General features: G+C 40.9%; 1 protein-coding gene across 2 annotated transcripts in view; it reads right to left on the bottom strand.

Moving 5' to 3' along the window:
- WWOX (WW domain containing oxidoreductase) overlaps positions 1 to 26,570 on the bottom strand; it is a 915,638-nt gene extending 889,068 nt beyond the window's left edge. The window contains exons 1-4 of one of the 2 annotated variants that reach the window (XM_012749330.3): positions 26,164 to 26,570; positions 19,857 to 19,921; positions 18,951 to 19,008; positions 15,588 to 15,766 (exon numbers count right to left, since the gene is read on the bottom strand). In XM_012749330.3, the coding sequence (XP_012604784.1) occupies positions 15,588 to 15,766; positions 18,951 to 19,008; positions 19,857 to 19,921; positions 26,164 to 26,270 (409 nt within the window). In that variant the 5' untranslated portion in view covers positions 26,271 to 26,570. The remainder of the gene's footprint in view (positions 1 to 15,587; positions 15,767 to 18,950; positions 19,009 to 19,856; positions 19,922 to 26,163) is intronic. The other variant, XM_012749333.2, reaches the window with a different exon arrangement.
- Positions 26,571 to 26,979: the final 409 nt, after the last annotated feature.

The following is a 26,979-nucleotide window of genomic DNA, read 5'->3' as shown; positions in this document are numbered from 1 at the left end:
CTTCTCGATGATTAGCCTCCTAGGTATGACATGCAGTCTGGAAGCTTCAGTAGTTTGATCTTTCTATTCATTGAAAACCATCAGCGTTTGTTCCTCAGGGGTTAATTTGAAATTATTTTACTTTCAGGTACTTCACTTTGGATAGTTTAAATAGAACACATGGTATTTAGAGGTTTTTTTTTTTTTAAAGTATCCTTTGAAAAGTGAAACACTATTAAACTCTTCAATCCAAACACCACAGCTTTATAATAACTGAAACACGAAATCTAGAAGTCACTCCCTCAAGACTGACTGTACGATCCTGATTTAGCTAACTTTTTCATTTTACATAATAAGTAATAAAAAGTTTAATTGGGATTTGTAGATCCAAATATGATCCAGAAACATGACCACTTCCCCTGCAGCCCTGACAGCATATAAAAATCACAAGTTTAAGCTATGATTCTCTATATCGTGTTCAAACACCGTGCTTTGCAGCTGCCACACCATTTGAGGATCTGGGAATGGAATGCAGCAATGAAGAATTATGGCAATTATAAAACCTCCCTGGTATACATTGTCAAATTAATAATCAGCATTAGCCGAGCTCAGCTATACCATCAGCCATGTGAGAAACAAAGAGCCCAGAGCTACAGGGCTAAGTCGTGATGGAAGCAAAGCAGAGAAGCTAACTCAAGGAAACCCGACAAGAACAGTAAAAGAAATCTGTCCATAAAATAAAATGAGTAGGGCTTCCACTCAAACTAGCTACTCGTTTTTCTCATATAGCATCTGAAGAGTACATAACTGCTCAGGCTGTAAGTGTGAACATCAAGATACCAGATGACCTTTTAAAAAAATCATCATATGGCCACATGCTTATGAACACCACACAAGCAATGGAACTGTGTGATTAATAGAAATTACATAATAAGCAATGACACTCAACCACAGATCCATACATCATTCAATCCGATGGTGACTCTGCACGCACCCTGCACCTACTGTAGGCTTTGCTTTCCTTTATGATTACTCAGAATACGCATCAGTGGAAATAAAGCTGCCAAAAAATCAGAGAGTAATAGTCTGAAAAAGTATCAGTCGAGACAGCAAAAGTTCTTTTTCACTTATGAGAATGTATTCGGTGACTCAACTTCAAATGCCTCTTCAAGTGTGAAAAAAGGGCTTTAGTATCCTGTACTTTTAAATACAAATAGAAAAATACAGAAATTAGAAACTACCCAGAGGCTTACACGTATGCAGGGAAATGTGTGGTTAAAAAAAAAAGCCGTGCATGAGACTACAAAGCAAATCGATTTGAATGTTCTCTAGAAGCACAAAGATCAAGCTGCTAACATAATCACATACCACATAACGACGTCCTGGTCAGCAATGACTGCGTACATAACAGTGGTCCCATAAGTTTATAATACCACATTTTCACTGTACCTTTTCTGTGTTTAGACACATTTAGATACACAAATACTAACCACTGTGTACAACTGCCTACAGTATTCAGTATGGTAACATGCTGTACAGTTCTGTAGCCCAGGTATGTAGTAGGCTACCCCATCTAGGTTTGCGTAAAATACACTCTACAATGTTCACACAACGAAATTACCTCACATTTCTCAGAATCCATCCCTGTCATTCAGTGATGCAAAAAAACTGTATTTTGTTTTGTACCTCCACAGAGAAGAGAGTGTGTCTGGTTCTACACTGATGACCTAGCACCCAGTACTCAGTAGTTCATAAATGTTTGTTGACTATAGAGAAGACTGAATAAAGGGTGTGTCTGTGCCTATGAGCCAACCAGCCCAATCCCTTCACACAAGCCTTCCCTGCAGACCCTAAACCAGAGTTCTAAACTCAAGTCTCTGCAAGGAACCAGGCAGGTAAAATGCTCGTGGAAAATAGCCTATGTCTCACTGCAGAGGATTTGCTTATTGGGAGCATCTCTGGTGACCCCCAGTACAATTACACCGCTTGGTGGACAGGGGGACCCAGCGTCGCCAGGTGCCGTAGTCCTTTCGGGCCGCAATAACAGAATACCAGAGACTAGGTGGCTTAAACAGCAGACATTTATTCCTCACAGTTCTGGAGGCTGGAAGTCCAAGGTCAGGGTGTCACCATGGTAGGGTTCTTGGGGAGGGCTGGCTCCCTGGTTCACAGATGGCTACCTTGTCACTGTGTCCTCAGAAAGAGAATTAGCTCTCTGGCCTCTTCTTATAAAGGCACTAATCCTATTCATGAGGGCTCCACCCTCATGATCGAATCACCTCCAAAACCCACATCCAAATATCATCACATTAGGAATAGGGTTTCAACATATAAATTTTGCGGGGACATACGCATTCGGTCCATGACAGTTATTCTGATTTTTCAAGATCGTCAGAAATACAGATTTAAGTAAAATATCCTGATTTTAACATGTTGGCAAGTAATCCAGTAAAATAACAGAGAGAAAACCCTATTATAGGCCATTTTTTAGTGGACCATATGAAACATCTGAGGGCCAGATCCAGGCTACAGGCCACCAGTTCTCATCTCTGTCCCGAAGGCCAACTGGGAAGCTCTACTCTTGGCCAAATAGCCTTGGCCTGCAGAACTGAGCAAGTGTGAAAATATCCACCTCCCTCAATCACTGTCATGTGACCCCAAGTTACTCAGCAGCAGGCAGGACAGCAAAAGTTTCAGATATTTACAGACCATGCTGCTTCAGACAAACCCAAAGTGATTAGCACTGAAGCATTGGGGAACTGCTCCCAAATCTCCAAACATGGAGACACAGTAAACCAGAAGTTTTCTAGACAAAATCACCCAGCCTGAAGGACCATTTAGGTAGGAAAGAAGCAAAGTGGGGGCAGAAGTCTTTAATGCTAAAGTTGAAATAGCTCTTGGAGATGATCTATCATCTTCTGCTCTAGGCTGAATAATGTCCCCTGCTCAGAGACACTAGCGTCCTATGCCCTGAAGAGGGAGTTTGCAAATGAGATTAAATTAAGGATCCTGAGATGGGGAGATGATCCTAGGTGATCTAAGTGGGCCTAAATGTAACTACAAGGTTCCTTATAAGAGAGAGGCAAAGGGAGACCTGACTACACAAGAGGAGAAAGTGACACGATGGTAGAAGCAGAGATTGGAGTGACGCGCTGTGAAAGTGGAGGACATAGGCCAAGGAATACAGCAGCCACTAGAAGCTTTGGAAAAGGCCAGGGGACAGATTTCCCCCGAAGAGCCTCCAGAAGAAATCAGCCCTGCTGACACCTTAAATTTAGCCCAGTGAAACGGATTCCAGACTTCTGGCCTCTAGAACTGTAAGTGAATAAATTTGTGTTGTTTTAAGCCACTGAGTTTGAGATGATCCATTACAGCAGCAATAGGACATGTACACACCTTCCCCATAATTATGTAAACATGTAAGAGACGTGCAAGTGACAGATCCACACATAATACACTCTGGTAAGGCAATGACGAAGAGTATCGCAAAGAATGTCACAATGATGGCACACAAACACAACTAGCTTCTTCTTGTTAAATCCTTCCCTCCGCAGGTCAGCAGGCAATGAGAAAGAAACACCGCACAAGCAGCAATTGCTAAACTTGGTAGGAAAAAGGCCCTCGTGTACCCAGACTGACAGCTCTTAAGTCAGCTTTTCAGCTGAAAGGATGGTATCCCTTGCCAAAAATCTGACTCCGCTCCCTGACTGAGATGTTTCCCCGTATGGATCTGTTACAGCACTACCTTGTCAAACTCTCAATCTGGCAACCGTACATGAACTCAGGATGGAAACTTCCTTCGCTAATAGATAAAGTTGTAATGGCATTTTTTTAATGCCATTTGGAATGCATTGACAATTTCTCGGCTGATAGAAGCTTCTCAAACCCAGCTGCTGAATTTAGAAGCCGCAGCTGCCTTACTGTACCAGGAAACCAAAATGAAGGCACACAGAAGACACTATCCTGAAAGATGCAAAAAGTTTTGAGAGTTCCTCCTTACAGCCACGGATGGCTGATACAGCGCAGTCTCCCATTGGAAAGAGATTGATTATTTTCATTCTTTTGCTTTGTGTGATTACCAGGAAATCAGTTTCCAAGAATCAAGATGTAGCCAGCAACTTAGCTGATGTCATATAAGCAAACAGAACCCAGTACACAATTGAATTCCCCATCTGCATTTGAACTAGCTCTGCACTGTGGGCAGAGGTGAGGACTCAGACAAGTGAAGCTCAAGGTAACCAGGAAGAAACCATATTGCCCCAAAACCAACAATATTTCCACCTATGAAATCTCAGCACAACTACAACCCATAGAAGTTTCTGCCTCTGCCAAGAGTCTCTTACTATATTGAGTTTCTGCTTCTGAATATCTGGCTAAAGTCACAATCTGTCAACTCTGGATGAAACAGCATCTGCTAAAATTTTCTAGTCATAACCCCTGAATCAACTGCATAAAACACAACCTTGTTACTTGACCTCTGGTTCCCTTTGTAAAGCCTGAAGAAGATACTCGCAGAAACTTCTCAGCACGTGCTAACAAAAATTATCAAGAACTCTTATTTTATTCCATCCATTAAGGAATTAAATTACTCTCTTCCTCCACCTTCTTCCAGCCCTAATCCTCTCTTTACTACTCTTTTCTTTTTTCTATAGCTGTTATTTCTTCGCAACTGCAAGCAACATTATATTCATTTTTTAATTAATTTATTTGATTTTTGTGGAAACAGGGTCTTGCTATGTTGTTCAGGCTGGTCTTGAACTCCAGTAAGGCTCAACAAAATAGTTAAGTGACCTGCCTCAGTTCACATAAGTTAATGACAATGTGTCTCATAGTATAGTTCTCTTCCTACCATGTCCCAGTAGTCTCCAATAAAACTGCCATACCTAAGTGATACTAAAATTATATTCAAACACTGATACTTTCTTGGGTGTGATCAAGTAAATGGAACATCAAAGTTGGACATTTACACTTAATATATCAGGCAGTCCTATAAATCATCACAAACTCAAGTGAACAACTGCTCTAATGCCAAACTCTCAGTAATAAAGATGTTACCATGCTGCACTCTTTTCAAGTATAATAGCTTTCTTCCCTTTTCCCAAGTTTAATATATCTTTTTTCCTCCTTGACTGTAACAAAAATAACCTTATCTGGTTTTTTTTCCTTCCATTTGATTCTTTTTCTGGATGAAGCTACTATCTGACCTCCAACCAAAAAATATCTAAAATGTTTCCTTTCATACCAAAGACAAGTCAATACCTAAAACAGTTATTTAGAAAGGTCATTTTAGGACAAACTCATGGAGATTATGGTAGCCTTTTAAGGATCCAAAAACCAGGAAGCTAGGAAAATACCAAACTAATTCCAGTAGTAACTCGATCCCCCTACCTCTCATTCCAGAAATGGCTACACATTATTAAGTGTCTGCAATGATGAGCAGACAATTCCCTGGGCCCTGCGGAGTTCTCCCATCTTTAACAGCTTTGCAAAGTAGGAGTATTGTTCATGTTGCATAGATGTGGAACAAGAGTTCAGGGAAGTAAAATAACTTGCCCAATTCAGATAGGAAGTGGTTAGCCCGGGTTTCAAAACTAGGTCATGTCTGCTTCGAGAGTCAGTATTCCTCTCCTGCACCTTTCCAGATAGAAACTCGCTACCGATCAAGCTTGCCCCGACTGTCAGCAAAACTATTTTCAGCAATGGTACAATTTCACCACGTGGGAGCAGGCTCATCAAATGAGAGACTGCATAGAAAAGCTCTGATGAGGTGTTACTATCATTCACAGCTAGGGGAAATTAAAAAACCAAAATAATAAAATCTCTTCTATTGTGTTATCTTGGGACCCAACCACCTTTGTAAGCCAGCCAACTTCAAGTTTCCTGGGGTGCTCCCATCTCAAATGCAGGTACCAAAGTACCAAGGCCTGTGATTTGAGTTGTAACTGGTCTAACAGATGAGCTGTATGCTCTTAAGTTTTTAGACAAGCAAACTGGGGAGTTAGGCCAACTTCTTTCTCTATGAATTTCCTCTTGATCACAGGATTGAATATGTACTTAAAGTAATAGACACTTTGAGATAAATTAACTTCTAAGGGAAAGGGACATTTTGAAAATTAAATTATAGCACATGAAGCAAGCAATCAATTAGCAATCGATACATATCCAATAGTCATACATATGAGATGAAAAGGCAATTCATAAAAGAAAAAAGAACACAAATGGCCAGACATATGAAGAGATGATCAATCTTACTAATAAACAGAGACGTGCAAATTGAAGCAATACTTTTTAAAAACTTCTAACTCCCAAGATTGGCAAGGGTACTTGGCAAATGGGCACTCAAATTGGTACAATCTTCTAAGATCTGGCTGGACAAAATGAATCGAGATGTTAAGGTTAAAAAACAAATCCCTGGATTCAGCAATTTCACTTCCACAAAATAAAACTACAGAATAGTCACGGATGGTTACAAACATTTAATTACAAAATGTTCATCTCCATTTCATAGCTATTAAAAAGCTGGAATCCACCCAAATGTGCCACACAGGGAGAATGATTGGAACCATATAATGGAATACAATGCAGCCATTTAAGGTGTGGACTATTTAACGGCACAGAAAGATATTCACAGTCTATAAATAGAAAAATCACAAGAGGAGGAGGAAAAAGTGCTTAGAATCATATATGCTTAATATTAACAGTATGAATTTTGGGTGATTTGTTTTAACCTCCATTCATTTTTATTTTTACTTAACTGCATTTTCTAGATTTTCCATAAGGAATACATGTTTATTAACAATATTTTTTTTTAAAAATTAAGGCATATAAAGTTCATCCAACCTAATACCCCGCATATATACAAGCTTGACAGATGCTAGTGTCTGGAATTCTTCCCCAACTCCTGTTTTATGATAACAGCAAAGAGGAATTTGGTAAAGAAACCACTAGTGTACTGACTCATGATCAAAGTGCAACTCAGAACTCAAATCCACCTGGGCCCTCCCTGCAGGTGCCTCCCTCAGCACTCGGCCTGGCACAGAGCAAGTCTTCACAGATTTGCTGAAATTAATGTGTTGAGTCCAGACTCAGGGATAACAAACTGAATGAGTTGCCTGGGAAGAGCTCATTCAGGACTATGTGCTATTATTATTCCTCCAAACCGGGGAGTGACAAGTACAGTGGAGGGGTCCTAGGCAGGGAGTCAGAAGTCCTTTAGCCCTAGTCCTGCAGGCATCCACCACTTAAGAGCTGTGTGATCTCTGCCCAGTTACCTCACCTATCTGTGTTTTTGTTATGACACAATTCTAAGATAGCTGTAAACACTGTGGTGAGAAATAAATATGGCATAAACTCTAAAAGGCTATCAAGATATTATATAAGATATTAAAATGATCAATAAACACTAAGCTGGAATAATGAAGTATATTTTAGAGGTATGGATGAAAATGGGAAGCATTTTATGAGTCTTAACTTCAGTTTCCATTCAATCATACAAGAAATTTGCTTCTGATTTTGTTTCTCTTTATATGAAACGATCTGTTTACACAAAAGGCTTAGCTCCATTCACCTTGCTACTCATCCGATCCCTAGGGAGAACAGCAAAGACAATGGCATGAGTTTCTTCCCTGCCCCCATCACACACACACACTCACATGCTCTCCAATTCATGCACACCATCTTTTCCTCACTAGATCTCCTCTTAGAGTCTAGTGAGGAAACCTTGATTTGCTTTCAGAGACAGCACTATCTGAATATGGCTTCTGACATGAAGCATCCAAAACAAACAAAAACAAGCAGCACAGCCTGGTAAACAAATAACTCAAAGAGTTGAAACAATCAGAGTCAAACCATGTCACACAACTCAACACTTCATATGTACCCCATTCAGTTAGGTTTGTGCAGATCAAGACTAGCACTTCATGAAATGTACTGTTATTTATTAAGCCAAAGGGAGGTAATAAATTTAGGCAAGAAAAATAGCCTATTGAAATTTGCTTTTTGATCAATCTCCCGGTGCCTTAATTTAAAAGGTCTCTGCAAGAAGGCCCTCCTGGTGATCCAAACGTTATTTGGGAAAAGGCTGAGGACTCACATCTGAACGCTGTTCACTTATACGTTAAATGCTACAGAAGTGCAGGAAAGGATGTGTCACACCAAACAGGCAACGGTCAAGGAGGTTTCAACTGTCAGCATCTCATTTATTATAAAACTCTGTAATAATTCCCAGAATAGCAATCTAGTTTTAACAATTTGATAAACAATGAACACATTTGTATATGAATGTCCAAAACATCTTTACTCTGGTGAAACACTTTTGCAATGTTACAAGTATATTCACTATGTTTTCAGGCTCTTACATTTTCAAAAGAGAAAAATGTTGCTGAGAAAAAACATAAATAAAAGTATATATATAATATAGTGTATTCACTTTGTGCCCATTTAAAATTTGAAAAGAAGCAGTGTTATAAAGCCGAAGTGTATTCTTTTCTGGGCCAAATTTCAATTTGACAGCTGAAGTACACGATTAATGGGCTGCCTTGTACTTTAGTTATAAAGCCAAAATAAAAATTGTGCATAGTACTGACTATCTGCTTCATATTAAGTATGTGGTTTAATATGGCCTCTCTTATTTAAGAAACACACCGTACAGAGCGCAGAAAGACACGTTTTCTTCTAGTACAAGAATGTATCATTAATAAACAATCTAATTACAATAAATTATATAACACTGGGTAAGGCTGGTGGCAGGGCCAAAGGAGATTATAGGCATTCTAAATGAACCTTAAACAGAGGCATTAATATTTAAATATTACAATTTCCACTTAGGAAAAAAAAATCACATTATTGATAGGCCAGCACACTCAAAACCAATAATGTTATGAAAACACATGCCCTTGTGTAATTTGGCAGAACAGGCTGCTCCCTGAATACAATGGGCCTTTTTATTAAATGGATCTCTTCAGCCCTGGCATTTTATACAAAAAAAAAAAGAAAGAGAGAGAGAGAAAGAAAAAGAAACAAACATGACACTAGTAACAGTCTTCAGTTTGAACTCTATCACCTGGAAGACCAAGACTAAAAGATATGTTAGAAAAGTAAAAGGCATTATTTAACAAAAATGAAAGCAAGACTGGTCGAGAGAAAGAAAACTATATTGAGATGCTACCTCTTTTGTTTAATTATATCAAAGGGCCACAGAGCCCTCTAGTGGCAAAAAGTAAAATAACATGAATACATTTCTGCTTTTAGGTTAATTTACAGAAAACATGTAGAACACGTTCTTCCACTACAATTCTTACTGTCACTGTATTATGAAAAAGGAAAAGATCAAATTATTTCAAGGTAAACAATTTTCAAATTTCCAAATCTTTCATAACAGTACAAAACCTCAACTAGAAATGTTTTAAAATATTTTTAAAATGACTTTGAACCACTTTGCCATTGAACAACAGCTTATATGACCCTCATTTGTTATGCTGACACTATAAAAAAGTTAAAATCTAAATTGACACGCGAGTATGAAATTCAACTGATGACCTTACGTGACAAAAGTTTCAGTTGAGTTCTAATTAGGTATACGCATACAGTAGTCCCTCCTTATCCTCAAGAGATACATTTCAAGACTCCCCAATGAACACCTGAAAACATGAATAGTACCAAACCCTATATATACTATGTTTTCTCCTATATGTAATACCTATGATAAAGTTTAATTTATCAATTATGATTAATAAAATAATCATAATATGCTATAAGCTATACGAATATGGTCTCTCAAAATACTGTAATACTTTCAGATGGCAGTTGACCTTGAGTAACTGAAACCTCAGAAAGCAAAAGCATGGATAAAGGGGGACTACTGTATACCTGTTATAAAAAAATTTTTTAAATATATATGTATATACACATACACACACACTCCCATTGTAAGTCTTTTACATGGGATTACCAAATTATGAGAGGAGGTTCATAAGAATGTTTTAAATTGATCTCTTCCCTTAGATTTTACCTCTCAAATACTTTAATCATGTGATTTCCATGTATCTTCAATGTCCAATATTTCAATGTAAAATGGTTAAGTCATAAGGTATTCTCAATTATTATGTAATGCTGTTCAAGAACTTTTTCTAATATTGTCAAAAAGCTCCATAGTTTCTCAGAACAAAGTAATTTCAAAATCATTTGACTTAATATATGAGTATAGTTTAGCATAAGACAATAGTCACAAATGTTTTTAATTTAAAATGGGAGTTTAAATTCCCAAAAGGTTAGATTATTTCAGAACTGTTTCTTCTACTTAATGAGCACCAGGTTCTTAAAAAGATAAATGCCAAGATCTCACTAGTTTAAGTCTTGTCAACAGCCAGAAAGGAAACTGCAATCAGGCATTTCAGATCTCAAGTTTAGTGATTTCATATGAGTACGCAGTACCTATGAAAAAGACCAAATATAAGTTTGTTATGGCCTCAGATTTATGGGATCTTTTGGAATAACTGGGGGGAAAAATCAATGGCATGGTTTAGACCTGAAAGCAAAATTTAGTAAAACTTCAGTATGGAAAAGAAAACAAAGAACCAAAAGTATAAAGGAAGCTATTATAGTATAGTCCATAATAGGTAAGTGTGGACTTAAAATCTTAAGAATGAATACCCTTCTAGACAAGAAGAAAAAGTAATTTTCTTGTATTACTATAAAACTGCTAGAATTTACACCAGATATGAATTCATCATAGTGATGATTTGCAGGATAAAAGAACATGGCAACTACACTTCACACTGTAATTTCAACACATGATTTAGGAACAAAATCCCAAGTTTTAAAAAGTGGGCTCTCTAAGCTAAGACAACCAATTTCAACATTACACTGTAACAACATTTTGGGATTCTCTGTCTGAAAATTATACCTTCATTTTGTTTCAAGAACAAATTTAGGGTGGTTGACTGATACCTTGTGCATGTACTTTTAATACCTCAAAATATATAAATTTTAATATATGAGTACATATATATGGATCCCAGTAATAAATCTTAGGGAGGTGATTTTGTAACATAAACACCAACAGAAAATTAAAGTGTCGGTCCTAAATACATTTTACTGGCATATACCAGTTTGGCTATTTGTTGTATGTTTGGAGGGAAAAAGCAGTTCTTCTTAATGGGTCCTCCAGCTCAAAAATCAAAACTAGGCCAGTCTTTTCTTGATTTAAAGTCCCAACATTTGATGCAGCCCAGTGTTATAAAGGTTCAGAAGGTGAAAGAAACTTTTATCCTGAACAAACTCTAAAAGAAATTTAAAAATCAAATTTTAGCCGTGACTGGTTTAAGAGTAAAAATTAAAAAGACAGTTTTATCATTACCACCCAACATTAAACTGCAAATATCTAATTTGCTCATACTTGTGAAAAGTTTTTAAACTCATGTTTGGCAAAACCTTGAATGTCACTCTTTAAATATGATGATAATAAACCCATCTGCTCAGGGCAACAATCTGCATGAGTTCCAACAAATGTTCCAGTAAGGAGACAATGCACAGGGCAGGTGCTCCCACATGTAGGCATTCATTTAACCCCTCATTAGAAGGCTCTCGCCTTTGATAAGCACATGTCAGCCTGAAGATTCAAGGGGGTAGCATTTTTAACTAAATTGTTTATATGCATAGCCAAATTAGCTCCTTTGACAGGTCAAGTCTAGAAAAATAGCCATGGTACCTTTAATGCTGGGAAATTCCCTAACCTAAAAAATTCCCTCCTGAAACTTCACAATAACAACTGCATGTAACAAACACCACATTGAAGCCATTTCCATTCATTTTTGCCAAATCAGAGCCATCAAGCTGCTAGCTCCAGTGAGCTATGAGACACCTGGCCCTTCCTGCTCAGTCTATGTGGAGAACAGAAATGAACAGAAATGAACTCCTCCCTTGTCTCTATTGCATTCAGGACTGCGGGGTTCCAGGCCTCTTGATCTGCTAGTAGAAGCTTTGGGTGAAGAGATGACTTTCCCCTGGACACTGAGATGTTGATCTCCACAGAGAGGGGTCCACAAGCTACAGCTTTCAATCTACAAAGTTCTTCAGGTTCAGAAAGCTGGTTAAACAAAGGTCAAGGAGAGAAGAGTGTTAGTTTCTGAGGAAGCAACATCCTAATCCTTACAGCTCCCTAAACACAAATGGAAACACCAGTGAAACAAGAGGTACAGGACATTGGTGGGATGTCTCCAACAGTTATAATAGATACTACGTGTGGCCGCAACCTTCCTGTGGCCTGAGTATCCAAATTATCTACATTTCATCTAAAAGATGGTCAATTTAGAGAATGTTGGGCAATCTCACTTTGAAAGGGACTAGGTCACCTAACGAAGGAGTTGGCAAACTTTCTGTAAAGGGCCAGACAATAAATATTTGAGATTTTCTGAGCCATATGGCCTCTGCCATAATTACTCAACTCTGCTGATGACATACAAACAGTCACAGACAATATAGGAATAATGGGCGTGGCTGTGCTCCAATAAAATTGTACTTACAAAATCAGTCGGCGGGTCAGATTTAGCCCAGGGACCGTCGTTTGCCCACCCCCAATCTAGACAGCTGAGTCCAGTCCACAGTGGTAACATCTGCCTGTGAACTTAACTGTAAAAACAAGGATCGCACAGACCCTAAATGCTTTATTCTGATATTTCCTCCTAACACTTTTATCTTCCAAAATCGCCGTGGTCTTTTTGAGATGAATTAAGGAAGAATCCCTCCAATGGCCTTAGTAATAGCAAATATCAAAAATTCAAACTATAGCTCTGTATCACTTACAGGCAGCAGGAGGAAGATAAGAAGACAAAGTCTGCTCAGAGGCCACATCAAAGGAGCAGGACCCCAGCATAGTCCTAAAGTCTGTCAAGGGAGAGATGTCCCCTTCCACATCAGAGATCCTCACCAATGGCAGCACTAACAAAGCACTGCCTTGTGAGGAATTTGTTTTGTTTTTTAAAAGGAACTACAGGAAATACTAGATTTGTAAATCAGCCATCATGAGGTAAATTAGGAATCTATGTTTTTATGGTGGAGTCACCACTCAAAATAAATACTGTTATGTTTTGTTCCAGCCCACTCTGCTTCAAAAAGAACAACATTTATAAGATTTAACAATTTATACATAGAAAACAAGCTCCCCTGAGTGGCCAAAAGGAACCCCCACACCAATAAAGCTTTGACTGAAGATAACTCTTGAATGCCCCAGAAGTTTGGGAAATGAAGATGCCAGATTACTCAGCATTCAGCTATTTCATTTGCAATCAGCAGAACTAAAGCAATGATAGCAATTTATAAATTGGCATGTTGTATAGCTCAGTAGAAGGAAGGACTTTATCTGGAAGCCACAGCCTACTTGGGTAAGGACACTTTCTAAAGGCAGCCATGTAGGACATAAAAGCTCACTTGGCAAAGCCATGCACCTATCTTTACAGCCTCTTCCTTTCTTTAAGCCTGACACCATTGCTGCAGAGTGAGAGTGATTTGCAAGTATTGACTGCCTGGAATTCGCAGTAGGATATGATTTCAAAAATTCAGAATGAAGATCTTCAGCACTCACCTAGACTCATGCTTCCCGAGGGTGGAGGGGAGTAGGGAGAGGTGGCAATGTTAAAGGCAATTTCTGAGGGAAGGTTAGAGCTGGGGAAAGAACTTTGGGTCCTCTAGTAGGAAAGGCTGGTCTCCCTAAGACCTTCCAAACCATCTGTGCCATCCTGAGCATTACGATCTGCCGCAACATTGGCCTGGACCACAGACACCTCCTGCAGTGTCTGCAAAATGAGTAACGGACATCAGGAAGGAAGAGTCTTGGGGGAAGTGGGAACTGTGAAGAGGCACAAAGCACTTTCAGCTTTACTCTAAAAGGTTGAAGGGACATTCTGCTCAACAACATATTTATTCTCAATGCTTCAGAATCTCCTTCTGTCTTTCCATCATAATTAAATATCCAACTAGACATTGCCCTTTTTATATTCTGAACGAACCTTATTAGTCCTGGATTACAACCTCATAGGCATAGTGCTGCAAATCTTTGCAAGAGCACTGGCTACATTCAAAGGTCTGCTACCTAATGGCAGGCGGAGCAGTTTGAACACTTAACACAGAAAATAATCAGTAGTCACACATCTTACTAATTAAAGAAAAACAGTCAAGCTGGAAAATTAAGGGAATGAGATCTCTTAGTTAATTTTCTGGTTAACTGAGTGTTAAATAAAAAATGATATTTTTCTTACGTCCTTAAATCTTTATTTTTTTCTTAATTATTCTTCAATGTACTGGTCCACACGGTCACCATAAAAGAAGTCAATACAATCAGCACAACATATTGCTTCTTGGATTGAAGAACCAGCTATTATTTTTAATATTATGCCATCAGTTTGGATATCAATGGCAATTATATAGAATTTGCTCCTATGCGGAAGTTCAGAAAATTGAACTGAACATATTCTGAGCCCAGGATGAGGTGTGAGAGTTGATTTTAAATAAATAATTTCGTTCCAATTAAAAAAAAATCCCATTTGCTTCATTACTAAGGTAAAGTAGGCAAGTACAAGCAAAAAAATTCTGCTCTCGGAGTATAGCCTGTTGGATTTTAGAACCTGTGCCACACAACGATTGACCCTTTAACAATGTATTTTTACCTCTTGTGCTTGTCCTGATGACACTACAGCATGCTGCTGGAGGTTCAAGGAGTTGGTCAAAATTTAAAACAGAGAAAGGGGAGAGTAGAGGAGATAAAAGCTTATGAGAGAGGCAGCCAGCAGGGGGAGAACCATGGGGACTAGAAGGGTCAAAAGGACAGAACTTGCCAGAAGACAGCCAAGTGCAATTCCATTTTTTTATCTGTAAACAAATCTAAGGATGCTCATCCTTACTCAAAGCGGTTGGTTGTAAATGATTTGGATATTCATGTAAACAAACCAAGACAAAATAATAAAATCACATGAAGAGTTAGGATGCAAGCATCTGCTCTGCTCCTATTTCTTTAACAGCCCATGATATTGAAGAAAGGATATTCACAAGCCATCTGCCACATGATGGTCACTGTGGTTAGACACTGGCAATTAAAAGGGTTAATTTAGACATAAGACATAAACTAATTCTCCAATTTTATAAGGAAATAAGATCCTGTTCCCAAATGAAAACGATATGCTCAGTGACCAACCAAAGCCTGCAGTACCTTTTGTTCCAAAGTCCTAATACCTTGTCGTTCCCTGTATTCTATTACCAATCAACTTTCGTTTGAATAACCCAGGTAATTGGAATATGTCTGTACACCACACAGACCAGGTCAAAAACTCTTAGATGGAGCCTGTTGTCTCTAATCCCTGAATACAAAAATAGCCACGCACTTTTGCTGAGTGTTCAGCTTTCAGAGACTTCAAGGTCGGCCCCTACATAGCCTTCCCTGATAACACTGGGATTTTTAAAAAAAAGGTTGTAATTTTAATGAAATGATAGGTGAAAAGGCTAAAAATCATTTTAAATTATAGAACCATGAGATGAAATTCCATTATAGTTAGATTTAAGTGGATTTCATGATAACAATCACAAAAAAATAAATAAAGTGTCATAAGTTAACAGCCTACCTATTCCTGAATTAGCTCCAGTGACCACGACCACCTTGCCCGTGAAATCTCTGCCCTGGAGAATTTCCATGGCAGTGGTACTGCCATCGTATCTCTGCCGGGTAGTAGGCTTGGTCGGATTATCGTCCACAGTAAATGCCAGTCTTGGGTCCAAGTAGGTAGTTCTTTTATTTATATGGCTGCACAGAAAAGGAAAAAGCAGTGAACATAGGCATTTATACATATAATCTTATGGTTTAGGCAAACTCCATTTTTCACGTACCAAAGGGCTTACTCTTAAGCCTAGAAAGAGCAGGTGCCCATTTAATATCTTCTAGACTCCACAAGGATTACATTCCTGCCTGGAAAGACAGTCATCGAAGCCTTTCCTTCAGAACTGCCTATGAAACACCGTAACACACACTAACTATTGCCTTATATCCTCAAATCTCGAAAAAAGGCTCCTTGAGAAGGTTTTTATTTAATTCATGTAAGTGTGGTTATAAGATCTGTCAAACACTCTTCTTGGTAGATTTCAATTAAATCTCTTAGCCCTGTGCAAGGGCCCAAAGACTGGTAGAGAAGTACAAAATTCAAAATGATAAAAGCCGTAACAGTAAATGTGAAACTAGCCAACTAATTCTAATGGTTTTGATTTTAAGATTATACTCATACCTCCTACAAGTACTCTAATTTTGATTGGAGTTGATCTAAATCTTGTAGAAACAATATTATAATATATTGGCACATATGGATTAAAAAGTTACTCCTTTTAATAGATTTTTTACATTTTAAATGTATTCTTGGAATTTAAGATAAAGACCTAAAAATATCTTTAAAAACAATTAAGAACTTTCCAGAAATAGATGAGGTTTCATAATTTATAATGTATTCATAATACGTGTATAAAATTATATAGTTTAAAATCCATACTTACCATCCTATAAATACTAAGTCCCAAGAATAATCCAACCTTTATTTTATTACATCTATTGCCTGCCAGATGAGCTGTGTAACTCCAATGTTATATACAAACAGAGCAGTGCTGTGTGGGAGCCATCTCATAAAAGTCAAACGTGCCTATCTCTTCCTCAGTGACTTTGCCTTGGTAGCTTGAAATTGGCAATTGTAAAAAACGTATTTACACCATAGAAACAAATCTAGGCTTTTATCCCCCTAAAGAGCTGTCATTAAACATTTACCATCACACCACTTTAACAGGCTCAGAGAATTGAGGTGACCAGCAGGGGAGCCAAGCTTGCCTCCAAAGCCCCTGCTTATTCCTCTACTTAAGACTTGGAGTTGACCAAATTTGACCCACTACCTGTTTTTTGTAAATTAAGTTTTACTGGAACACAGCAATGCCCATCATTTACATATTGTGTATAGTGGCTTTAGCACTACAATGACAGAGCTGAATAAATGCAACAGACACCATGTGGCTGGAAAAGCCTAAAGGTATCATCTAGCCCTTTCCAGATAAAAGTCGACAATCCCTGCTCTAGAGTAGACAAGTGGTTCTCAAACTAGTGTGAGACAGAATCTTCTAGAGGCCTTGTTAAAGCACAGTTTGCCAGCCCTGTCCCCAGAGTTGCTGATTCAACAGGTCTCAGCCTGGGAGCCTAAGAATGTACATTTCTAATAAATTCCCAAGTGATGCTAATGTTGCTGGTACAGGAACTACACTTGGGAACCACTGCTCTAGGTTGATTAAGATTAACACCTACTTCAGGGGAAGAACCTGCCGAGCATTAATGTAAAGGCAAAGCCTAGACAGGAGAAAAGTGAGATGACCACACAAAAATTTAAGAAATTCTATAGCTGATTTTTTAAAAAAATCAACAAAGTTAAAAGAAAAATTTGGAAAAAACATTTGCAACATACAACCAATAATGGGTTGATATCCTTAATTTGTTGATGAAAAAAGCTTTTATAAATCAGGGGGGAAAGACCTTTTACAAACTAAGAGGCAGCAACAAACATGCCACCTATCCAACTGCCACAGAGCCTCATATTCCTGGGGCTGGCCATGGTGGCTGAGACACTCATCCCAAGCAAACCTTGGCCCATTTGCTCCTAGTAACGGATATGCACCAAGAGTTCGCTGTTTGTTCAAAAACCACTTATGCCATCTGAACTTGTTACTGTGACTGCATTATTTAATGAACTATTATTACATGAACTGGTAACATGTGAGGTGAAAACTGTCACTATAACAACATGAATGAATGTTTGAATGTTTGGCAAAACATTCAGCCAAAAGTTTGGCTGAATGTTTTGAAGAGCCTCAAAGACAAGTAGCTAGGGAAAAAAATGTTTTGGTTCAATCAAGCACAGTAAAAATGCTAGAAAAACACCATAATACTCCCAAGAGATGTAGCATTCAGATTCTTTGAAAATATAAGCTTTTGCTCAAGGTTAAAGAAAGCAAAAGTAGAAACTACAGATGCTTTGCTCTGGGTGTGCTGGGGAATCGGCAGACCCACACACAGAGAGCAGTCCTGGCCCAACCCCAAAAGCCTATGTACTTGAACCAAATGTTAAAAAAAAAAAAAAATTTATGTTACATATGTAACTTCAGAAAAATAATTACTGCTTAAATCAACTTAACCAATTAATCCTAATCCCATCAAATATGCAATCTTCCGATTTACATGTGGATAGTCATGAAACATTCATTCCCCTCTTAACTATGATGGCCGAGTGTACAGACCACCAGGTGCTGGGCTCGAATCCGGGCTCTGCCATTTACTTGCTGAAGGATCCTTAACAAACCACTTACTCACTCTGTGTCATCAGCAGTAAGCCAGGGATGATAACAGTGACACTTCCCAGTGCACCGTGGAAATCAAATGAGCTAACACTACAGATAGAAGGAGACTAGAATCATGCCTGGCTCATGCTATATGCTGGACAGGTGGTTACTATTGCTGTTTAATACTGGAATTTACTCTAAAAATGGAATCACAGAAGTGAAAGGGTTTTACAGATACTCAAAACATTGTTTATAACTATAGATTCCCAATAATGGGAATTTAACAACATCAATGTCCAATACCCAATTTGATAAATTATAGTATATCTGTGCAAAATAATACTCTATAGCCACTAAATATCATCTTCTGCAAGGATATGAGAAAATGCTCACAATATATTATGTGTGAAACCAGGTTACTAAACATAGCGCATTCCCTACTTTTTTTTAAAGAAAGTATGTGCATAGAAAATAAATCCAAAAACAGTTAAAAGAAGTTATCACTGCTAATAAGATTATAGGTATATACCACTTCATATTTTTCTACTATGTGTATTACTTTTGTGATAAAAAAAAAATTCCTATTAAAAAGTAAGATGGCTGGGGGTAGTTTCTATGTAGATACTTACTCAACAAAAAACACTTGTCCGTTCTCATCGGTTTCTTGTTCCCATCCATATGGCAAATCTGAAACACAAGACAGACTGACAGGTCTCCATGTGCCAGGGTGAAGACCCACCCCAGGTCAGGAAGGAGAGGCATCTGCCCTCTCAGCCAATAGTGGTCGCTTCAACTGGCTGTGATCACACGTTCCAAATGTCTCAGATACAGAAGGCCCAGTTCTCCAACTAGACTCCATATTCCTACCTCTTGCTTTAAAGAAAATCTATTTCATTCTTGATCACCCTACGAACCTTACTAGTTGCTCCAATCAATGTCAATTCTCCCTTGAATGAGCTCACAAAACATAACCATATGTATAGTTGGCACCCAACACCATCCATGTGCTGACTTGTGATGCCTCATACAATATTATAGAGCACTTCCATTTTTTTTTGTTTTCAAGTACATGTTGTCCCTTCAACTGGACCCTAACCTCTTAAGGGCAGGGACCTTCTTATACTTCTATTCAAAGAATCACACACTTGCTCAGAAGTACCTAGAAGTCATGGCAATGTTTATGAATGCCATAAAACACTGATGTTTTTAATTCCATACAAAAACCAAGAAAAGTTTTTACAAACTGTGCAACTATAGGGAAACTTAATAAACTGTCAATCAAAGGCCCGAATTATTTTGATACTTTTTAAGACTAGTGAGAAATCATCCTCACTCTACCTCACAATGTCATCACCTTCTTCTGTCAAATCCCAGAAGCTCCTCAGAGCGACAGTCCTATTCCTTGATGGGTTCTCTCCCAGAAAGCCCTCCCGAAAAGACACAATGACCTGTCACTTCACTGCCTGTGACATTTTCCCTATCTAAATAACATTTGAAATACTACATTATTTGCTTTATGACAGCAACATACAAACCTCCTGCTACTCGTTTTCTTTTTCCAGTTTTTGGATGTTCCCATTGAGTCTTCTCCTCAGTGTGACTGTTAAAAACACACAAAAATAATAGTAAATATTAACACTTCTAAAAAGTAACTAATTGTATTAAATTTTTTCTCTCCCAGATAATTCTCTGAAGAGTAGTAAAAACAAGTATTCAAAAAATTTTCAGAACACAAATTTTACTGTTTGCATCAGGTCAAATTCTCCAGGTTGGAAGCAGCAGCAATCCTGTGGAAATTTCCCAGCATCCTGGCTTTAACAGCCAGGTGTAGTGGGGGAGACGGAAGGAAGACGATGGGGACCCCTGCTATGGGGTCAGCTTTAGGAAGCTGGCTGAATCACTCAAAATACCAAGAAACACATTTTACATTTGTTTTAGTTTTATTCCAGGATATACTGACAAAATTCATGATGTCTTATTTATAATGCTGATATTCAAATATAATTTAGGTAAGTTAATCTTAAAATGTTTATTTTTTTAAAGAAACAGCTGGCCTCAAACCCCTGAGCTCAAGCAATCCTCCCTCATCCTCAGCCTCCCGAGTAGCTGGGACTACAGGCATGCGCTACCAAGCCCGGCTAAAATGTTCATTCTTTCTGCAGATGTAACTTCAAGGTTTTTCAGTAAGCACTGATTCCTAATAAAGAATGCAGCAAGACAGCCCCATAGGTCTTCTAGTTGGGCACCTTTAGTCAAATAACTCAACTTCTTGGCCTTCATTTCCTCATCTGCAAAATGGAAATAATCCTAGTGTTGACCTTGGCGGCTGCTATGAGGATAGTGTACACAAAGGGTTTCACATAGTACCTGGCATATAAAAAGCCCTGCAAAATACAAGCTATTATTTTGAACAAATCAATTATACAAACGGATTTCTGTGCCAAACTTAAACTTAGGAAACACTCAAAGTTATAATTGAAATAGCATATCAATAACTAGAAACACCTGTCATCAGGTGATAGGGTATCCAGGAAAAGACAATTAATCAGGAAAACAGCCAAATGGGGCAAGAGGCATTCAAAGGGTAGTTTAGATTTCCTAAAAGTTCACATTTGCATGACAAAATAGAAAGTAATATTATTTCATTTAAATGATAAAATTTCAATATTCTTTTAAAGAAAGAAAATACAGAGAGCCTGAATTTTCTATAAAATTTTGCAAGTCACAAGGCAAGGTCTCTTCATGTACTGCTGGCTTCTGGTCTGTTTTTACAAACTCCAGGCGGCTGGGCCTCTGCCATAGTTCAGGGATGCTGGGCTCAGGCAGGACACCTGAGCTCCCCATACTAGCTGCGACCAGCCATCCAGTATCCCTGACACTATGGTCACCTCACGGAGCTGCTGGAAAGGTGAGACACCAACACCTGTGACAGGGCTTGGAGAACGATTAAATCCTTGTACCAGCTACAGTATCAGTAGCAAAGACAAACTCCTACTCTGCATTTCAAACACCACCAAACACTACTTGCAAAAAGGAAGCGCTGACTCCCAGGTAACGGATAAGCCACCCTTCACTGACACAAAGGGAATGTCACTATATCAACTCCGCTTGTCCTAGCAAACTGACAGGAACAGCAATCAGATAACATGCATTGGCAGTAACATACAACCTTCCTGCTCCCTGTCTGGCCATAACTGGTGCTTCAGGGAACTTAAGAGACATCGTTGCACTTTCCTTGGCCTGAAATTAAAAGTAGTTTTCATCTCATAGGCATAGATCAAATGAACTTGGATCGTAGCTCCAAAAAGTCTCCCCGCGAGAATCCATGAAGTGATCCCTTAAAGTGCAACAGTGAGCCCCGATGGCAGGCAGTAAAGAGTGTCCCAGGCCCTCAGTAGGTCAAGCAGGGCCTTCAGACACCCAGCCCCAAGCCTGGCCCACAGTAGGCACACATATGTAAATATACAGAATAAACAAATACTTTCCAAAGGAGCTATAAAATGCGGAACATTTTTATCTATCACGAAAGACATTTAAAAAACAAAATAAACTTTGTCAACCTATGTTCTCAATTTTGAAAGAACATGTCTAGAGTGTCTTACATTCATGTGGGGCTGGGTAACTGTTGTGGAGACTGTCCTGTGCATACCCAGCCCCTACCCACTATGTGCTGATACACCACTCTCCCTAGCTGTGGCAACGGAAAACATCTCTGAGGCCAGGGACAATGGCTCATGCCTGTAATCCCAATGCTTTGGGAGGTTGAGGCAGGAGGATCACTTGAGGCCAGGAGTCCAAGACCAGCCTAAGCAACATAGCAAGACCCACTCTTTTTAAAAAGAAAGCAAGCATCTCCAGACATTGCCGACCACCCCATGCAGAACTATTGTCCCTGGGAGAGAACCCAGACCTATCTGAAGTCAAGGGACAGCAATGTGGCAGTGAGGATTCTGGAGCCTGATTGCCCAGGTTTTCTGGTTCTCCAACTCACTAGCCACCCACCTCCCTGTCCCTCAGTTTCCTCATCAGTAAGTGGGGACAATAACACCACCTACTTTGGGGGGTTATAGAGGACTGAATAAGCTAACATGTGAAGAACTAAGAACTGTGTCTTTCAACAGAAGTATTATTTTAAATACTTATATATAAAAATAAATTAAAAGATATTTTTAATTATAACCTTAAATGACTTTTTAATGAAGAGAAAACTATCATACATGTCCTCAAAGCGTTATCTTATTCCCCCTTAAATAGAAGCTCTCTTTTTTCCTTTCAATAAGCTTGTCATCTAAAGAGATAATTAACAGTAATCTTACCTTACTTAAACCAAAGGGATCAAAATAAAGTTTACACATTACATCCTCCAAAGTTTTTATTTTGATTTTTGTTTGTTTTTTAAAGCATAGTTTAAGTTACCAGGGAGCTCTAGAGCCAACTGTAAGGACAACCAGCTCCATGGTCAAGGGAACCTTTTCTTGACAGGGAGAGGCTGGCTGTCCCTCTGGCTTCACAAGAACACGGGGACAGGGAAGGACGACCCAGGAAGATCTTGTCCCTCTGACTCCATCTCCCACAGAGGGTCTGCTCTGGAGCTGTTGGTGGGGTGGCTGGGAGAAAGGCCAGGCAGCTCTCTCTGCCCACAGGTCTATCTTCAGTGACACCTGTCCCTGGGAGCCCTAAGACACACAAGCCTTTGAGGCCTATGGGTGCACCATGGGGCAGGTGGGAAAGTGAGAGGCCAACAGCACCCACACAAGACAGGGCTGAGGCTATAAAAGGGGGCTCCACAGGACTGTTCTCCAGCATGGCCCTGCTGCCCAGTGAGGAAGACCATTCAGGGAAAGAGGAACGACTAGAAGAGCCCATTAGCAAAGCTTCCCAAACTCCAAGAGAAAGATGAGTGTGGTTTCCAGAGTTAGAAAGGAAAAGAGCCAGGTCACTGGCAGGTCAGGAGAGGTCAAAGGAACCCAGGGTTAGGACAGGCCAGGGGCATCCTTGACGCAAACAAGCTGCCCTCATGAAGTTTAAAATCTGGAGGAGGTAGACAGAACAAAGGAGAAAGAGGACAAGATTTCTACATAGGCCAGGCATGGTGGCTCACACCTGTGATCCTAGCACTCTGGGAGACTGAAGCAGGAGGATAGCTTGAGCTCAGGATTTTGAGACCAGCCTGAGTAAAAGCGAGAGCCCATCTCTACTAAAACTGAAACAAATTAGCTGGACAACTAAAAATATTTAGAAAAAAAAAATAGCTGGGCATGGTGGTACATGCCTGTAGTCCCAGCTACTTGGGACGCTGAGGCAGGAGGATTGCTTGAGCCCAGGAGTTTGACGTTGCTGTGAGTTAGGCTGACGCCACAGCACTCTAGCCTGCGCAACAGAATGAGACTCTTTCTATCTCAGAAAAAAAAAAAAAAAAAAAAAGAGTTCTACATAATGCTAAGTATGGGAAAGCAGATAAACAAGCAGCAAACAAGGTGATAGGTACGGAGTTGGGACACCCACACCTGGGAAGTTCTCTTGGACAGTGACATTTAGGCTCAACTCTGAAGAATGGAAAGGGGCCCATCATCTACAGTTCTTCAGGCAGAAGGAACAGCAACTACCTGCTCTGGAGCTTGCCTGGACCCTGCAACAGCTTAATGGCTCCCTGTTGCTGGAATTGTCCCTTTGATTCTCCAGAGCCAGAGATCCTTTCTAAAGACACAAACCTAATGCCACTCCCTGGCCCCAAAACTTTAGGGACCCCCTGGGCCTGCCAACAGAGCCCAAGATCCTCAGCAAGGCACAAAAGGGCCTCCATGAACTGTGTCTTTCCTTCCCTGCCTCAGTTGTCACATTCCTGGACCACACACAGAACACCGGTCCCTGGACAGGCCATGCCCAGTGTTTCCTCTACCTGGGCTGTCGTCTTGTCCCACCTACCTCTTCTTGTGGTCAGGACACAGTTCAGGTGATCACTCTCCCAGGTCACCTCCTAACACACCCCACCAACCCATACACACAGTCATGGCAGACTATTTTACTACATGCGACTCTGCCCTAAGACTGCTCACTCATTAGGGATGACAACTGAGTCTTATCTATCTTGGTATTGTTACAGCAAGTGTTACAGCGGGTGGTTCCGAGGACAAACCAAGTGGCACATGGAGAGTCAGAGAATCAAGGTTTATTTGCCAGTGGGCTCAGAGGGGTCTCGCTACCAAATTCTGAGCCCCATCTACCCGAATTTTTCCCACTTTTATTAAGTTGGGGTGGTCCAAGGGGTGGGATCTCACGTGGCTAATGTGTCAGGTAATAGTTGATGTGCCAGGTAATAGGTTTAGTATTATGCTGATGCACTAGGTAATAGATGAGGGTTTTCCTTATCAGTATAACCAGTGCTGGGCAAAGGGCCTGGCGCATAAGCTCTATATGTCTTCAATGAATGAACTGATGCTTCTTTGTTTTTTCTGTTTTTCTTTCTACCAGGCCACCAAAGAGCAGTTCACAACCACCTTGAGTAGATAAGAATGACCAGATTTTACAATATACGAACACAGAGGAGGGGAGGGCCCAAATCAATTAAATCAGAATCTCTGGATTTAATTTAATTCTGACTTCTCTGGGGCCCAGGGAAAGCTAATTTTAAAGTTTTCCAGGTGCTGAAAGTCACAGATTGACAACCACGTTTCTCAAAGCCAAGTGATAATCCACCTCACCTGGAAAGGCTCAGAAATACAGATTTCCCCAAGTTGAGAGTCCGCTGCAGTAGGTTCTCCACGGAGACCCAAAATTTATATTTAAGACAGTCCCCAGATGATTTTAAGGTGCTGATCTAAGGACTGTCATCACAGCTAAAGAGCCATCAGGAAAGACTAACAGTTACTGAAGAGAGTATCCTTTAGGCCCTGCGCTAGGTGCTTTATGCACAGTACCCAAAGTGACTCTCACATCAACTCACTTTACAGATGAGAAAACTGAGATTAAATGTCCTTTCAGTGGCCCAAATTCACACAGTTAGTGATGGAGCAAGGCTCTGCCAGAGTTTCCAAAACTTTCCCAGGAAACGCTAACGAAGCTCCTTAGGACAGCTGTTAAAAAAAATAAACACTCCTAGACACCCCATCCCAGACCCTCGAGGAGGAAGGTGGGCATCTACACTTTTAAAAATTTTCTAATCTTTTTGCAGGGGGCGGGATTTAACCGGTTTTCCACCACAGACCACGCAGTGCCGCCTCGTGAACAGCAGAGCGCGCGCCTGGGCTCCACCAGGTGACCCCTGCTAGACCCAGGGACCTCGAAGGGGGCCAGTCCCGGTGGGGCTGGACGGGGACCTCGAACCATCCACCTGGAGCTCTTTGACCATCGTCCCCACTTCGCACCGCTCTCGTCACGCTGAGGCGCGGGGCCCGCGCCCCTCCCCCCACCCCCCGCACAGGTGGCGCGGGAGGGCAGCGCAGGGTCGCAGGTGCGTCCCAGGCCCAGCGGCTCCCTTACTTGGCATAGTAAACCCAGCGTCCTTGGTGGTTCCCTCCTCCCAGCCCCGGGGGCAGTTCGTCCTCACTGCCCTGTCGTCCAGGCCCGCGTAGCGCAGGGCTGCCATCGCTGACAGGAAAGCCGCCCGCTCGCCCGCCAGGTGACCCTTGCTAGACCCAGGGACCACAAAGGGGGGCCAAGCCCTGTGGGGCTGGACGGGGACGACCCTCGAACCATCCACCTGGCGCTCTTTAACCATCGCTTCCACTTTGCACCGCTCTCGTCACGCTGAGGCGCGGGCCCCGCGCCGCCCACCCCCGCACAGGTGGCGCGAGAGGGCAGCGCAGGGTCGCAGGTGCGTCCCAGGCCCGGCGGCTCCCTTACTTGGCATAGTAAACCCAGCCGTCCTTGGTGGTTCTCTCCTCCCAGCCCGGGGGCAGTTCGTCCTCACTGTCCGTGTCGTCCAGGCCCGCGTAGCGGAGGGCTGCCATCGCTGACAGGAAAGCCGCCCGATTGCCCAATGCAGGCTCTCCTCACACTGAAACTGACTCTCGCTTCAACCGCGCCGCGCGCGCCGGGGCTCGACCGCTCGCGCCTGCGCACTGCGGTGCCCAGGGTCGCTCAGCCGACTATACAGCTGCGATCCAGTCTCCCGAGCTTTGCAGCTGCCAGCGCAAAAGGGGCGGGGCCTGGAGGGAAAGGCAGGGACAGCGCAGAGGCGCTCGCTCTGCCACTCGGATGGACGTCAAACCCGGATAACGCCCTGTGATCCGGGAAGTGGAGCGGAGCTTCGTTCCCCCCTCAGGCCTCAGGGAAGGGGCGTGTGCATCCCGTCACGGTCCAGGACTCCGCCCGTTGCTGGGCGACCTGCAATCACTTCCGCGGTGTTCTGACCAATCCTGCAAGAGCGCCCGCAAAGGGGCGACCTGGGAAATGTAGTCCAGGCCCTGAGGGAGGGGACAGAGAAGTGAGAAGGAAGTTGCTTTGGGCTCTTGTGAAGAGTAAAATGTTCCTGATCAAAAGCCTTCCAGAGTTTGCTATCACTCGGGGTGATTCACAAATTTTGCTGCGCATGCAAACACAATGTTATATAACCTGGAGAACTTAAAAATGCAAATTACCATGCCTCCTGAGTTCCCACTCTTGGAAAGGGTTCTTCCAGCCAAAGCATGGTTCTGTGGATAATAGTCGCTAACTATG

The sequence above is a fragment of the Microcebus murinus genome, chromosome 20 (genome assembly GCF_040939455.1).
Source record: "Microcebus murinus isolate Inina chromosome 20, M.murinus_Inina_mat1.0, whole genome shotgun sequence".
In the NCBI taxonomy this organism is placed as follows: domain Eukaryota; kingdom Metazoa; phylum Chordata; class Mammalia; order Primates; family Cheirogaleidae; genus Microcebus; species Microcebus murinus.
The sequence above is the reverse complement of the archived record's forward strand: the minus strand, read 5'-3'. Positions and strand labels throughout refer to the sequence as shown.